At 36.4% G+C, this 17,409-nt stretch overlaps 1 protein-coding gene across 2 annotated transcripts in view; it reads left to right on the top strand.

Annotated features, from left to right (window-relative positions):
- Window positions 1–2,428: 2,428 nt before the first annotated feature.
- GCS2alpha (glucosidase 2 subunit alpha) overlaps window positions 2,429–17,409 on the top strand; it is a 28,364-nt gene continuing 13,383 nt past the window's right edge. The window contains exons 1-8 of one of the 2 annotated variants that reach the window (XR_015838699.1): window positions 2,429–2,608; window positions 5,519–5,746; window positions 7,428–7,555; window positions 9,991–10,216; window positions 11,894–12,014; window positions 13,672–13,816; window positions 15,530–15,779; window positions 17,061–17,200. Coding sequence is in view for 1 of the 2 variants with exons in the window: in XM_088272063.1 (XP_088128189.1) it covers window positions 5,519–5,746; window positions 7,428–7,555; window positions 9,991–10,216; window positions 11,894–12,014; window positions 13,672–13,816; window positions 15,530–15,779; window positions 17,061–17,200 (1,238 nt within the window). In the remaining variant the exon portion in view is untranslated. The remainder of the gene's footprint in view (window positions 2,609–5,518; window positions 5,747–7,427; window positions 7,556–9,990; window positions 10,217–11,893; window positions 12,015–13,671; window positions 13,817–15,529; window positions 15,780–17,060; window positions 17,201–17,409) is intronic. The other variant, XM_088272063.1, reaches the window with a different exon arrangement.

Raw genomic sequence — 17,409 nt, forward strand, 5'->3', positions numbered from 1 at the left:
ATATATATATATATATATTTATTTTTTTTATATATATATATGTATATATTAATAAATATTTTATAAAAACATATATACATTTATACATATTTTTTTATATATTCACTAAATATTACACACTCAAACTTGTGTGATACATCGCAATCGATACAATGCTTTTAAATAAAAACAAAAAAGAGAATTTTCAAATGACTATATTTCAGACAAAAATTCCAGAAAAACACACAATTTATTAAATGTTCCTTCTGCCCTTTTAAACAAAAAATATATAACAATTTACAAACAAGTATATTACAGATACAATTCTCTAAAACAACTTGTTGGTATCTCGTATTGGTTTCTCAAACAACTTGTTGGTATCTCGTATTTTTCGTTCCCGTTTCGGTGTTTTTGTTAGTGTATTAGCGTGTCTCGTCATTTCTGGTCGTTTTTTGAACAATCTGACGTTTACGAGTCGACCCCCCCTGGACAAAACGAACGGAGGCGCGGCGGGCACGGAAATAGACAAACCAAAGAAACCATAGAAATTTGCAATGGAAAGAAGTATTGAAGTGAGTCGTTATAAAAACGAATCGATCATACAAGTACTTACCTAACGGAAGAAACGTAATCCAAAGTGCAATTTTGCTCTTCAAATAAATCGTAGTCATACAGGAAAAAGTCACCCACTAATAAAACGTAAAATGTTCAGGAGGGTCATTTTAGTCCAGAAAATAAACATCAATGCAAGTAGTATTTTCTATACTTTCAAAATTAAAAGTTTAAAATCCTTCGGGATTTTTTTCAGGGCAATATTAAGCTAGTAAAATATTAAGTAGTCAATGATCATATTTTTGTAAAAAAATGCAATTGGTCACTTTGGTTTATGGTCACTTATGACTAAGAAATATATAAATTAAACAAAAATAGTTGTTTATACCTCAACCCGATTTCAATTATAAATTTATATGTACGATTGAGATTTTTAAAATAATTGAAAGCGGTTAGGCATGAGTCCAAATAATCGGCGAGTATGTATGAGAAGATGCATAAATGTGGAAGAGGTGAAGAATGTTTGCAAGGACAGAGTGGTGTGGCGTTCTATTCTCTACGCCTACCCCTGCGGAGAAGCGATGTGATAGTTAGTTTGTTAGTTTGTTAGTTAGTTAGATTATTTTTTAAAGTCTCAATGATTCTTGGTCTAGAACAAAATTTACCCCTAAGCAGGCTCTGGAGAGGTTTCCTTGGGAGTGCTTGATGACTTAGGAGATATAAGAGAGGCTTTAGTGAATGTATTTTTATTCCCTCCCCCTGTTAAACAGGACATTCTTATAATTTCTTTCGCATAGCCAATGAGAAACTTTGATAAAAAATGCTAGATCAAAAAAGATTGGGAGCCTACGGTCTGGAGGTGGATAGTATCCGGTCATTCTGAAAATCAGTTGTGATCGAATTGTTGGACAAAAAAGTAAAATTATCGACGACCCACTGATTATAAAAATTTTGTTCACAATATTTCAGTGAATTATTGATGAATCAGTGATTAAGAAACCAATGAATGGAAATTCTTTTTAAATTACCTAACGTCCAAGTGACTCTGAAATCTAGCTACGGCTTATGTACAGCTTATCGTGACCCTACTAAGGGTTCAACTTTTTAAAGTTTTATAGCCTATGCCTACTCGTGAATGGATTTACTCTTTATGTTTAAAGTTACCATAATTTCATGTAAATATATATTTTTTTAAAAATTACCTTACGTCCAAGCGACTCTGAAATCTAACTATGGCTTATGCAACACCATTTTTCATTCCCTACTCAGGCTTCAACTTTATAAGTTTCAAAGCCTATGCCTACTCGTGAGTGGATTTACTCTTTATGTTCAAAGTTACTATAATTTCATGAGTGAAAATTCTAGGCAAAAACACTAGCATGTATATAATTCTTTTTTTTAATTACCTAACGTCCAAGCGACTCTGAAATCTAGCTACGGCTTATGCAACACCGTTTATCATGTTCCTACTCAGGCTTCAATTTTATAAGTTTCATAGCCTATGCCTACTTGTGAGTGGATTTACTCTTTGTGTTTAAAGTCACTATAATTTCATGTAATTCATTAGTGAAAATTCTAGGCAAAAACACTCGCATGTATATAATTCACGTTGATGAACAAGATTTATACCTAAAATAGGATCCATTATCATGATCTATGTAAATGAATGAACGGGTCACTCACAAACGACCTATATAAGTCTACTTGGGTCGTTTCTAAAAGCAATGTTGTAACCATAAAAAATATGCCAAATAAACAGTACTAACCGGGTCGCTTTTTTAACGTCATCCAAAATCTACATGCAAAAATAGCCTTTCGTACTAAAGATTAGTATTAAAGAAAAATAATTTTTCCTTGAATTTTAACATAAATATTTCTAGTACTTCTGACAAATTCCGAATATTACAAAACTCTAAAACGTATAAATCTCCAGCGTGTCATTGAGCATTTATAATTCGGAAAATTGTGCATTTTCCTTATTAAATGCTTAATTTCTTAAGTAAAACGGTGTTTGAGTAGTAGTTTAAACATCGGTGAATATAATAAATCGATTCGGTTGGCGTTTTAATCTTTAAAGGTATGTTTATTTGTAATATTTTCAAATGCCTTCACGTTTCGCCGGCATTTAGACACAGTGATTTTGTATATTTTTTACAAATATTTACACTCTAAAGTATATTTATTTACTTAATTGATCGATCGGCCGTTCTTTTCTATTTGGTAAATAAATATTCCTTTATGTCTGGAATGTATTTTTACGTATTATTTTTGTTTGTAACAATAACCCGAAAGTATCGTGACATTCTAAATATTTCGGGAATTGATTTTTATTTTCCGGGTATCATTCATATCAAATTTCTGTATTTTCACAAATTTGTGCCAAGTATACATTTAGAACTTATGTAATACGCATTTAATTATTTTATTTTTAAAAATCACGTAAAATTTACTTAAAAATATTTTTCTTTGAAATATCCAGATTTTTTTTAACATTACGCCATAATTAATTTCCAATCTCGATTTTATATCAGCGCTTATCAGTAGCCTTCCAACAGTTTATATAAATGTGTTTTTTCCTACTAACTGTTACAAAATTGGTTAAATTATTTTTATAAATTGGTGATCAGTGTTTATCATTTTATAATAATAATAATAAAACCCTCATCCGCACCCCAATGGTGCATAGGGCACTGCTTCATATGAACACAGTGTTATCTTGATCGTTTACACACGAAGGAAAGGTGATCAGCCCTCCGCTTCAGGTACTAGTCCAGGGTAATATTGAATAAATATTACATTGAAAAAATCACTTATATTTATTTGAGCCCGGGACCTCCAGAACGGTAGCCGAGCGTGCTGACCATTACACTACGAAGGCGGACAAAATATACGAGTATAAAATAAATATAGATACGAGTATCATTTATTTATAGAAATATGTATCATTTACGAGTATAAAATAAATATAGAGGTTTTTATTGATGATTTATTTTAAATATAATTTAAGATTTTATAGGTTTGTTTAAATCAGTGTAGGACCATTTGTAACATGATCCATGTATCAGCAAATATGGCTAAATTCCATTACCAAATTACCTTCAAATTTGCAAAGCAAAAATCAGATATGCCTACCTACTATTTGGTAATAGTAGGTAGGCATATCTGATTACTAGCAAATATGGGTGAATTTCATTATTAAATTATCAGCAAATATTGCTAAATTCCATTACCAAATTACAGACAAATTTGCAAAGCAAAAATCAGATATGCCTACCTACTATCACCAAATTACTAGCAAATATGGGGGAATTCCATTATTAAATTATCAGCAAATATTGCTAAATTCCATTACCAAATTACAGATAAATATGCCTAAATTCTATTACCAAATTGCAGATAAATATAGCTTAATTCCATTTTCAAATTACTGACAAAAATGGCTAAATTCCATTATCAAATTACAGACAAATGTGCCTAAATACCATTACCAAATTACAAGAAAATATGTCTAAATACCATTACCAAATTACCGGCAAATATGGGCCAATTCCATTATTAAATTATCAGCAAATATGGTAAATTCCATTACCAAATGACAAGAAAATGTGCCTTAATTCCATTACCAAATTACCGGCAAATATAAAAATACCGGCTAAACTCCATTATTTTATACTATCAAATAATCGTCAATAATAATAATTTGGATAATTTGTACAGCGTAAAATACTACATTTTCGTAAAATACTACCTCAATGGCGCTTTCAGCCATACTAGCAATAAAAAACTAAAATACTACCGCAAGGGCGAGATGCATAAATGTGGAGCAGGCGAAAAAGGTTGCAAAGACATAGTGGTGTGGCATTCTATTCTCTCTGCCTACCTCCGCAGGGAAGTAGTATCATGGTTAGTTAGTTAATTAGTTTTTTTTTTTTTATTGGCAAATCACCCAAAATTGAGTGATAAATGGAGTTAATTAGTTAGAATGTGTAAATGAAGGAAAGAACGCAAGGCTGAGATAAGCATTATCGATAAAATTAAGGAAGATGTGTCAAAGAACGAGTCAAGAAAGGATAGTTAAAAAGAATTATGAGGCGAATGTGGTTGGTAATAAAATCAGAGGAAGACCGAGGAAAACTTGTCACGGTCAAATATTTCAAATACCTGAAAGTGGTCAGGTCAGGAGTCGGAATAATCAGCGTGTAAGCATGAATGTGGAAGAAGTGAAGATTCTGTGCAAAGACAGAGTGGTGTGGCATTCTATTCTCTCTGCCCACCCCTGCGGAGAACCAGCGTGATGGTCAGTTAGTTAATTAGTTGGAATGTGTAAATAAATATAATCATCTACAAACATGCAACAGAGGACTTTAATTTGATTTCTTAGAAATATTAGAAATTAAAAATGCAGTTAATAATAATTTACAGCTTATAAATACACAAGTAAGCGATTTTTCTAAAGGTCTGTCATTAAATATGTTTCCAATCACTCAACATCCCTGATCCCTTTTGACTGTGACTGCTAATCAACACAAAAAATAAAGCCACTTAAGATCTACCCAAGCTCTTTTGCCTAGCGGCCAAAATATTTTGAATTTTGTTAAGTAGATAGTGTTTTAGTATTAATCAGTCTTAAAAAAGAAGCGGTTAGCTTGGAAACCGGTAGACATTATAATTAGGTTGTAATAAAATATTTATAGTGAATTCAAAACAAAGTATTTTAATTTCATTAATTGATTCGACAGTCACTTTGTGGTAAAATCTATCCATTTTTAATTAATGTTTTACTTAGTAAATACCACTATTTCTTAAAATCTACTGTGACACGTGTTTTGATGCATTCCGCATCATTTTCAAACACCGTATGGTGTTTGAAAATGATGCGGAATGCATCGAAACACGTGTCACAGTAGATTTTAAGAAATAGTGGTATTTACTAAGTAAAACATTAATTACAAAGTATTTTAAGTATAAAATCTTTTTCTTTTTCAAGATGGCGTCTTTGCGTCTGGCATTTCTCCTGGCGCTGGCAACCCTATGTCTTCTGAAAGAGTGCTTCTCCGTCGACCACAACAACTTCAAGACATGTGAACAGAGCAGCTTCTGCCGCAGGCTGAGGAAGATGACTCCGGATAACTCTCCGTACGAACTTCTCTTCAGTTCCATCAGCCTGGAGAACAAGCATACCCTGCAGGCGGAACTGATTAACAGAGAGTACGAGGTAAATTGGAACGGATAATGAAGGCGGTGTTACCTAAAAATTCAGTTGTCGCATAATTTTGAGTGTCTAAATCAAGGGCAGACAACCCGCGGCCCGCGGGCCGCATGCGGCACGCCGGGTGTCTTCTTGTGGCCCGCGGAGCATATCACACATTTTTTTAAATTGTTCATAAAACTACCAAAACTACATTCCATCGTATGTAGTTCGTATCCTATCCATATATGGAAATATCGCTCACTCCTTTCAAGAACGTCATAAATCTAAATTCGTCAATTTTCAGTTGTACATGTTTTTGGAATGCTCAGAAAATATGCTATATCCCAGCAAAAGAGACATATTTTTAACTTAATATTTACCCGCTTCAGGGCAAAAAGTATTGTTTTTGCATTTTGAAGAAAAGGTATTGTTTAATTTTTTTTTAAATATACCTAATATTTTTCAAATTGAGAAAAAACCTTCAAGTTTTACTTAAAAAGATCTGTTGCTCAGTAAAAAGTTCAAAAAGTGGCTTGATATTTATTTTTCAAAAATTGTATTATATTTTTAAACTTTAAAAACGTTCTCCTGAAAAATCAAGTTTTTTGATTTATGACGTACTTGAAAGGAGTGAGTGATATCTCATTATCGCGACAATTTCTTCTATGGTATATTCGTTTTAACAAACAATCACAACATTTTGCGATAGACTTTTAAACACACATTGATGCTACTTTAACCGACTGACTAGAGTGATTCAAGAGCCAAAATACATTGTAAAAGCTAGTTACGCAATAGCCCTGATACTAGCAAAAAAATGGAACCAATGTTCGGATTGCGAAATGGTTAAGGAATGTTTGGAGAGTGTCGTTAAAATTCTGTGTCCAGAAAAGAAAACTGATTTTTCAAAAACAAGCCTGTCCCTAATTAAATAAAAATGTTTGATTATCATTTTTGATTCTTCTTCTTCTCCGTCTTAATCCTCATTGCTGAGGGTTGTGACCCTTGCAGAAGCAATGACTCTTCTCCAGTTATCCCTTGACTGCGCTGCACGTAGCGCTCCAACCACTGAGGTGCCTGCTGCTGCCTTAATTTGATCGGTCCATCGTGTGGGGGATCTTCCTCTCCTTCTCTTTCCCTCCAGGCTACCGATCACAACTAGTCGTTCCAGGCTATCCTCGTTGCCACGCGCAACGTGTCCAAAGAACTGGAGAATCCGTCGGGTACAGATATTGGCCAGAGTCAAGCCATCCAAGCGTAGTTCCTGGCGAATGGACTCATTGGTGCGTCTAGCTGTCCATGGAATTCGGAGCATGCGCCTCCAACACCACATTTCGAAGGCATCAATTTTTCTTCTTTCTGCTGCTTTTATAGTCCATGTTTCAGCAGCATAGAGAAAAATGGAGTGGACCAAACTCCTGACAATCTTCATCTTGGTGTTGTTACTCACACCCCGGTCTTTCCAGATTTTGTCTAGCTTAGACATGGCACTTTTGGCGATGGCGATACGACGTCTATTTTTGATATAGTCTTTTAAAAAACTTATTTTATTTTTAATATTCAGCATGTTATTCCACTTAAGTTAAGAAAAGTGGTATTTACCAAGTAAAATTGTATTTAAAATTAAAATTGAAGTGTCCGGTAGAATAAATAAAGGTTTCCAAACTCATTTGTTTATATCAATGGCATGCTTTTTTTTTTGAAGGTTTCCTTCATCTTGAAGCTGACGGCTTTGGCCGATAGCACCTTCCGACTCCTCGTCGATGAGAAGCAACCGCTAAAGCCCAGATACCGTGTGGAGCACGTCCTCAACGGAGAGCCTAAAACTGATGTGTAAGTCTCAAATGTAGACGTCCTCACCGAAATGTTACATTTCCATTATGAATGACTTTAAGTAATCAGGAATTCTAGCTTGTAAAATTGTTACGTTTTGGTGCGATTTAATGATTTCATATTGGTTTATCACGGGATTGGCCACGTTTTGTCGCAACTTTAATTAAGATTTTGATAGAATACAGTAAACTGGACAGATTTGCATTTAAAGGATTTTTTTGTGCCATATTGGAAATGTAACATTTGGTGAGGATCTCCACATTTCATCTTATTTCTATTAAATTACTGTCTTCAGCCTTCTTGTGTCCAGTATTGAACAAAGTCCTCCCTCTTGGACTTGCACAGTTGTCTGTTGGATGAGACTCTCTTTCAGTGCAGGCCCGCTACTTTCCTAATGTCATCGGACCATCTTGTCTGGGGCCTACCCACGCTTCTAGGCCTCCAGTCAAGCACCGCACTTCGTCCATCTATCCCCAGACATACATGCTACAATTTTGTTCACCGATGAGGTACATTTTTGTTTAAATGGCTATGTCAATAGGCGAAATTGCCGAATTCGGAGTGGAGAAAACCCAGAAGCCTTTGTCGAGACGCCCTTGCATTCATTAAAGTCACTGTTAGGGCGATTGTCCACTACCCGGAATTTGACCATCCGGCAGTCCGGTTTTGTGAAATGAGAGCGACTACGACAGTTAAGCATGATCGAATTTACGCGCAGCGTGTTCACGCACCAATCAAGAGCTCCGATCCGAAGAAAGATGGACAAAAGCACAAGCCAATCATCGTTTTAAAACGCTAACTGACGTGCTGGATGGTAAAATTCTGTGTGATTTCGTGTAGTGGACAAACGCCCTTAGGTGTGCTTTATGGGCAGGTGGAATCATTGGCCCATATTTTTATTGAGACGATGCCAGCCAGAATGTTACGGTCAATGGAGAGAGCTACAGAACCATGATTACTGACTTCTTCGTACCTCAGTTGAATGGCATTGATGTGACATAGGTGTGGTTTCAACAAGATGGAGCTACATGCCATACGGTGGGTGCCACCATCGATCTACTACGGGAATTGAATTTGTATACCTCTAAAAAAACTCCCTAGAGATCAATGATGATAAAAAATTGTTATTGTCGCAAAGAAACGCAATTGTTTTTAATCATTATGATTAAAAAATATATTTTATCTAAAGTAATTAAGTCATGCATATCAAGTCATACATATTGAGTCCACAAAATTATATACATATTAACAATAACAAAAAGATTATATGTTTTTGAGTACATTCAGAACAGTAACATCAAGATATAGTAATGGGACCAATATTATTAGATTATTTTTGGCTTTTTTAAAAAAAGAGATAACCCGCAAAGCCTCTATTTTATTTATTTAAACCTCATGTACAGAAAATAAATAAGTACATTTGCGGGCTTATTGATAAAAAGCAATATTTTCTAACCAACCAAAAACAGACCAGTGATATTGATCAAAACGTTTGATACCATATATAGCTGTTTGCAATCAGAGGGTAGATAGTACTTGAACATTTAAATAAAAAACATAAATTACAATTTAACATAAAAAAAAACATAAATTACAATTTAACATAAAAAAAACATAAATTACAAAACATGGTAATACCTAAGGAAGGCAAAGGAAAAAGGGAGTTTAAGGAGGAGGTAGAAGAAAAACTAAGGAATGAGGTTTGACAGTTAGGATTCTAATGATAGATATAAATGTCTCAGACATTTCCAAAAAGTTATCAGAGAAGGTGCATTTTTTACATTTTCATTTATATAGAAATTTTTATACAGATATATTATCGATAAAATTAAGATTGGTGTGTTGAGATGGTTTGGACATGTGGAATGAATAAGTGATGAAAGAACGGTAAAACAAATTTACGAGGCGAATGTAGCTGGAAAAAGGAGCAGAGGAAGACCGAGACTTGAAAGCGGTCAGGTTAGGAGTCTAAATAATCGGCGGGTATGTATGAGGAAATGCAAGAATGTGGAAGAAGTGAAGAGTGTTTGCAAACATAGAGCGGTGTGGTGTTCTATTCTCTTGGCGTACCCCTGCGGAAAAGCGGCGTGATGGTTAGTTAGTTATTCAGATATTATTTTTTATCATACTATAAGAATTAAATGTATTCCATTTTCTTCCTGATATATTGTAGTCCTCTAAGGGCGTTTGTCTACTACACAGAATTTTTACGTCCGGCACGTCAGTAAGCGTTTTAAAATGATGATTTTACGATCGAATTACCGCGCAACGTGTTCACGCACCGCTCAAGAGCTCCGATCCGAAGAAAGATGGACAAAAGCACAAGCCAATCCAAGCCAATCGTCATTTTAAAACGCTAACTGAATTCCGGGTAGTAAACAAGAGCCCTAAGACTACTCCTTGACAAAAATAAATGCATCTTCAAATATTTTCAGGCTGACCATCTTGGAGAAAGATTCCGAGAAGGGCTTCGTACGGGCGGCCAACACGCTAGGCAATGCGGCAATCATCCGAGCCAAGCCCTTCAAGGTGGAGTTCTACGACGTCAACGGAGGTCTCGCCGCCATTATAAACGACAAGGGGCTGACCACACTGGAGCACCTGCGAGAAAAGAAAGGAGACATTCCAGACAATGAGGAGAACACTCAGGAACAGAAAGGAGTAAGTAGATTATTCCATAAATAACTTTTAATACATTGGTTTTGGTGATTTTTTAAAGAAATGTAATGTAAATTAGTTAGAAGCAGAGGAAGACCGACAAAAACTTGGCACGATCAGGTATGCCAAATACTTGGAAGCGGTCAGGTTAGGAGTCGAAACAATCGGCGGGTATGTATGAGGAGATGCATGAACGTAGAGGAGCGGAAGAATGTTTGCAAGGACAGAGTGGTGTGGCATTCTATTCTCTCTGCCTACCCCTGCGGAGAAGCGGCGTGACAGTTAGTTAGTTTTAGTTATGTTAAGAAAGCATATGTGGCGAATGAGAGCGGGAGAACAGAACGAGGGTGGCCGAAAAAGACTTGCACGATCAGCACTGTATATATATATATATATATATATATATATATACAGTGAAACCTCTATCCATCGTTACACGAATAATCGTTTTCCCGGATGTGTCGTTTTTTTCTTCTACCCCGAATTCGTTTCATACAAAAATAGATCGCATCGATCGTTTCTATCCAACATGTTACCACATTCATTGTTTGAATTATGCTATATATTTGATATAATTTGTCTGTTTTTTTTTACTTTTTTTAAATTTTTTCTCAATTTTGTTACATTCAACGGCAATATTTCAACGTGTGGGATACAGACTATCGATAGCTTGTGTGATGGATACAGCAGAAGAGGTCTGAAGATCTTTGGGTTCTGTTCAACTTTGTATTTTTTTATTTTTTATTAATATCTTAAACATGTATTCTTGATATTTCCACCTACTAATGGTTATGCAGATTGGAAGGGCGGTATCTTTACTTGATCGTATCTCCTTGTGTATTGACTTCTTTATCCCGCATTCATTGTTTTCCCGCATTCATAGTTTATTTCAATAACTAACTAACTAACTAACTAACCATCACGCCGCTGCCCCGAAGGGGTAGGCAGAGAGAATAAAGCGCCACACCACTCTGTCCTTGCAAACATTTTTCGCCTCTTCCACGTTCATGCATCTCCTCATACATACCCGCCGATCGTTACGACTCCTAACCTGACCACTTTCAAGTATTTGGCATACCTGATCGTGCCATGTTTTTCTCGGTCTTCCTCTGCTTCTTTTCCCGCTAACATTCGCCTCATAAATTAGTTTTACCGTTCTTTCCTCATTCATTCGTTCTACATGTCCAAACCATCTCAACACACCTTTCTTAATTTTATCGATAATGCTTATCTCAGCTTTGCATTCCTTCCTTATTTCACTATTCGTACATCTATCATACGTCGTTTTGTCGCACATTCTTCTGAGAGATCGCATTTCGACTGCATTCAGTCTACTTTCATCCTTCTTTTGCCAACTCCATGTTTCACTTCCATACATTAGAGTTGGAACCAGGACTCCGTTGTGCACTGCCAGTTTAGCTTCTTATTTCAATAGGTTCCTTTCTTTATTTCAATAGGTCTCTTTAAAAACAATAGATAGGGGTTTCACTGTATTTAATTCCCAAATATTTGAAGTTTTGTTGAAATTGCTTAGTATTGCATTTTGGAGTTGAAAAATCATTTAAGAATCTCGAAGATAAACTTTGCTTTGCACATTAGCATAATGTTATCAATAATTATAATAGGCAGATATTTTTCCCTACGTATCAAACTCGTGATTTGATTGGATTCTCTCCTCAGCCCGAAGAGATGGATCCCGGTGCGTGGGAGGAGAACTACAAGTCCCACCACGACTCCAAGCTCCGAGGACCAGAAGGCCTCTCCCTCGATGTCACCTTCCCCAAGTCTACGCATTTGTACGGTGAGTTGGGCTGAACAAAAAAATAGTAATAAAGCAAAACAGTATGTAACAAGAAAATTACATTAATTGATTCGGCAGTCACTTTGTGGTAAAATCTATCCATTTTTAATTGATGTTCTACTTAGTAACCAATCTTCAATGTCCCAAGGACCCAACTCTAAAATTTGGAATTAGCTTCACATACGGTGTTTGAAAATGATGCGGAATGCATCGAAACACGTGTCACAGTAGATTTTAAGAAATAGTGGTATTTACTAAGTAAAACATTAATTAAAAAAGAAAATTACATATACATACAGGGTGAGGCCCCATTAGTGCTATGCGCTGCGTTGCGTCGTCACAGCGTTGACAAGAAATGACCTTCGGCACCTTTTATTTAAAAATAAACATTGTGATATCGCTCACTCCTTTCAACAACGTCATATATCAAAAATCATCAATTTTCAGTTGTGCATGTTTGCCCAAAAAATGCACTACATATATCCCAGCAAAAGCGGCATATTTTAACTTAATATTTATCCGCTACAGGGCGGAAAGTGTTGTTTTTTCATTTTGAATAAAAGGTATTGTTTAATAATTTTTTTAAATTTACTTGATATTTTTCAAATGAAGAAAAAAACCTCCAGGTTACACCTAAAAAGATCTGTCGCACAGTAAAAAGTTTAATAAGTGGCTTGATATTTATTTTTAATACATTTTATTATATTCTTAAACTTTAAAAATGTCCTGAAAAATCAAGTTCTTTTAAATATGACGTTGTTGAAAGGAGTGAGCGATATGTAAAAGTCAAATGTCTCATTTTTATCAGAAATAATAAAACCTTAAGTATTTTTTTTTTAAATTTAAACAAATTGAGTTTTGGGAAATAAAGTCACTCTATAAAATTGAAAATGCAAATATAGCAAATATAATAATCTTAAAATATCGTAGTCACACAGGAGAAAATGACCAACTAACAAAAAGTAAAATGTTCAAGAGGGCCATTTAAGTCACTTTTGCTTGGCAACAAAATAAACATGAATGCAGTTAGTCATTTTTACCAAGTCAATATGTTATACTTCCAAGGTCAATAATATCCTTTGGGATTTTTTTCAGGGCAATATTAAGCTAGTAAGATATCAAATAGTCAACGATCACGTCTTTGTAAAAAATACACTTGGTCACTTTCTCCTATGATGACATTTTAATAAAATAATCATGTCATTCCACAAAGTTAATGCCGAATCAATAAATAATATAACTATTTTGTACATTTTAATATGTATTTTTTACAACAAAATAATTTCAATAAAATAAAAAAATACACAATTATTTGCACATCAACCCCTCGACAAATAAATCATTCACCTGTGAAATCTATAATAGCGGCGCAGTGGGTAGCGCAAGTTTTTCAGGGCAATATTAAGCTTTTTCAGGGCAATATTAAGTTATACTTCCAAGTTCAATCCCTTGGGATTTTTTTCAGGGCAATATTAAGCTAGTAAGATATCAAATAGTCAACGATCACGTCTTTGTAAAAACTACGATATAAGACTACGGTATAATATTTTTTACAAAGTGGTATAATTTACTACCAAGTGGTACGCGAGCCAAAAAAGGCTGGGAAACGCTGGTTTGGGTGTTTGGTGTTTTATTTTAAAAATGGTTTGTTGGACAGGCATCCCGGAACACGCGGACAGCTTCGCTCTTCGGTCCACCAAAGGCCGGGATCCATTCCGGCTGTACAACTTGGACGTGTTTGAGTATGAACTTCAGGAGACAATGGCGCTGTATGGTGCCGTTCCCGTCATATATGCCCACGGGTGAGTTTTACGTTATCTTCATCCTGGCTCCACACCAACTTATCATCTTTGTAGACTATATTATAAAACTAACTAAATTCCGTCACTTTTGTGACGAGAAATAAAATTGTTGACTTCGCTGCTTTTAACCTTTTAACCGCGTCAACTTTGTTCCTGAGAGACACCCATGCGCAGCGGTATTTTGCCGTTTTTTAAATGATTACTTTTATCATGTATTTAGTTAAGAAACGATTTATTTTCCTAAACAAAAACGTTCAATGGGATTCATTGTGCCTTTTTGGTACTCTATAATACACGTGTGTCACATTATTCTTGAAATATATCATAATATAAACAAATAAGATCGTAACATAAATAAAATCAAAGCACGCATCGTGTGTCACTTTTACGCACTGGCAATGCGTAGCGTCGAGAGTGAGACAGATATAGGGCATGATTATGGCGCGGACTAATTACCGACCTCAAGAAAAATCAGGGATCTGTTCTTTTATTTATCCTTGTGATGTTACAAATTATTAGTCAGATATTTCAACAGATGTCATAAGGTCAAGGATTGACGTATTATTTTATCCAAAGTTGCACACCATGAAAAAATCCCTCCAAGTTGAACTGAGGTTCGAAACTTGGAGCAAAGTAAAAACACATACGCTTATGTCAGCCGCGTATGGGGCATGTTTTGTTAAAACACATACGGTTATGCGAGCCGCGTGGATCCGGTTAATTTGAAACAATAACAACTATTGGGGTCAGCTCTCCTCGTCCTCAGGTTTGTGGGTCCTTCGAGAGTGGCTCGATGATTTGGGGGCCACACGAGCTTAAGTACTTTCTTATGGTAAAGAAAGTACAAAATAAGTTTCTGAGGTATCTCAACATGAGAGAGTACGGCTATTATCCTTGGCTCTACCCGACCCAGTTTCTCCAGGGTATGCTTGGCTACAATAGTTTAAAGACTAGAAGGAATGTGTATTTGATTACGCATTTTTATCCATTGTTGAGCGGTATGATCGATAATCCTGAAGTTATCCGGAGCATTGGTCTGTATGTTCCCGATAGTTACCTAAGACAGCGTCGGCATAGATTGTTTCACATTCCTATACACAGGACCAACCTGCCAATGGTTATGCCTGTAGGAAGAGCTACCTTAGTTTAATTTATGACTTACAATTTATGAAAAACCCTGAAGAGGGCAACAGGTTGTTGCCGAAACTAGTTGGTTAATAAAAATGTGAGTGGACCAAAACACTAAGTCTTTTTATTTCTCAAAATAATATATCAATATGATCCACAAAGTTAATGCTTTCAATATTCAAAACGTTCCATATTCTTCTTCATCTTTGATGAGATGTAAAAAAATAGTATTTACCCTTATCACTCAAGAAAAAAATCATATAGGTCTCCAGCAACTCGAGGATTTTTTAGCAAAATTATGATAAAAAACTTAAATATTCGTAGAAAATCAGTTTTTTTTGGAAAGATAGCAAATATGTATACTTTTTTATGTTTTTGAATATATGAAGAGGAAGAAATCTGTCCGTGCACCCTTGAATTTAGTAAACAATAAAATGTATGACTATAGTTCATGGTGCCCTTGGGGCGCCTAACGAGTGGAATCAATATTTTATGTGGCGCTGTAGCGGCACCTTTTGAGTGATAAGGGCTAATATACATAGTCATTATTCTTTTTTATTTCAATTCAATCCTTCTTCTCCCCAGGATGGAACGCACCGTCGGCCTCTTCTTCCTGAACGCTGCGGAGACATGGGTGGACGTGGAAAACAGCCACGACACAAACGTGGTGTCCTCGATAGTCAACTTTGTGTCGGGTTCGCAGGCCGAGGAGGCCGTGCACGCGCGCTTCATGGCCGAGTCGGGCGTGCTGGAGGCGTACGTCATGCTCGGCCCGGGGCCCACGGACTGCGTCAGGCAGTACGCGCGGCTCACGGGCGCCGCGCCCATACCGCAGGTATGAAGGATCTCAATTGATGACTTGCGTAATATTTGACGTAATTACGAGCGACATAGGCAGGCGCCGAGGCGTAATTCGTCGCGGTCTTAACCCTTTGACTGATGAATTTTAATGAAGCTTTCAAATTTTAATGTTAATAAAATTTTTCATTTTAATGAACCTAACCTAGCCGAGTCTAATACATATAATCTACTACCACTTTAAACTAAAGCTATAACGACAATATGCTGTAAAACGATGTATGATAGATGTTCGAATGGTGAAATAAGAAAAAAGTGAAAGGCTGAAATAAGCTTCTTCTTCTTCTTCTTCTTCTTATTGTAGGCCTTACGGCCTGTTTTTAAGAGGGATTAGCCTCCTGCGACGTCGATTCCCAGCTATCGGCCCATCTCTTTGGTGGTCTGCCCGGGAGTCGTCTACCATGGGGTTGGCCGTACAATGCGATGTGGGGGAGTCTGGATGGTTCCATTCTCCTCACATGCGCATACCATTGTCTTCTTCGTTGCCTTCCCCACCTAACGACATCTTCGATCTCGCATATTTCCCTGATCTTGGCATTTCTCAATCTATCTCGAAGACTCTTGCCTGTTATGCTTCTCAGAGTCTTCATTTCTGACACTCTAAGCGCGTTTTTTTGTGGCAGCGGTGTCTGCTCTACTTTGGATTCCATACGTCATGATGGGTCGGACACAAGTTTTGTATATCTTGATCTTGCTGCCGATCTTCATCTCAGGGTTTTTCCATATAGCATAGTCAAAATTTCAATATGGCTATATCTGCTACAAAGACCAAGAGTATGGTGTTCTCTCGCACCCCGGTGGGATGTAGCGTGACTGTGGACGGCGTCTTGGTAGAGCAGGTGGAAAAGTTTAAATACCTGTGTGTGGACCTATGTGCTCAGACGGATCTGCGATGCGAAGTGATGGGGCAAGTAAACAAAGCTGCAGCCATCTCAGGATGCCTGAAAAAATGCTGAAATAAGCATTTTCGATAATAGCGTCGGGTTGTGGTCCCGTGGTCAGTGTCGCGGACTCTTAAGTCAGAGTTTCTCGGTTCAAACCCACTCTACCACAAATGTAAAAGAGGCATAAATTGTTTGCGCAGACAGGTTAGTGTGGTATTCTATTCTCTCTGCCTACCCCTGCGATAGCTGTGTGATGATTGGTTATTTAGTAAGATCTTGCATTTTTATTTTTGTCAAAGACTTCAGTTCCTCGGTTTCCGTCTTGATTGTCGGTTGAGTTTCCGGCGGGTTGATGTGGTGTTGTCTTGTCGCAGCTGTTCGCCCTGGCGTACCACCAGAGCAGGTGGAACTACAACGATGAGGAGGACGTGGCCGGAGTGGATGCCGGATTCGACCTCCACGATATCCCGATGGACGTCATCTGGCTGGACATTGAATACACCGACCAGAAAAAGTAAGAAAGTCATATGACTGAGTTGTATGTTAACCTTTCCGGGAGTACAAAAATTGATGTCCGACTTTCCCTGTGGAGTAACAATGACATCTGTGGATATTTTTATATAATTTTGTCATAATTTAAAAATATTTCAAAGGGGTAGCTTTATTTTTTTAAAAAATTATTTGTACATAGTTTCTATCTTCATAATAATAATAATAATAATA

Source organism: Brachycentrus maculatus, unplaced genomic scaffold (genome assembly GCF_059751285.1).
Source record: "Brachycentrus maculatus isolate JH-2025_06_01 unplaced genomic scaffold, ASM5975128v1 h1tg000475l, whole genome shotgun sequence".
In the NCBI taxonomy this organism is placed as follows: domain Eukaryota; kingdom Metazoa; phylum Arthropoda; class Insecta; order Trichoptera; family Brachycentridae; genus Brachycentrus; species Brachycentrus maculatus.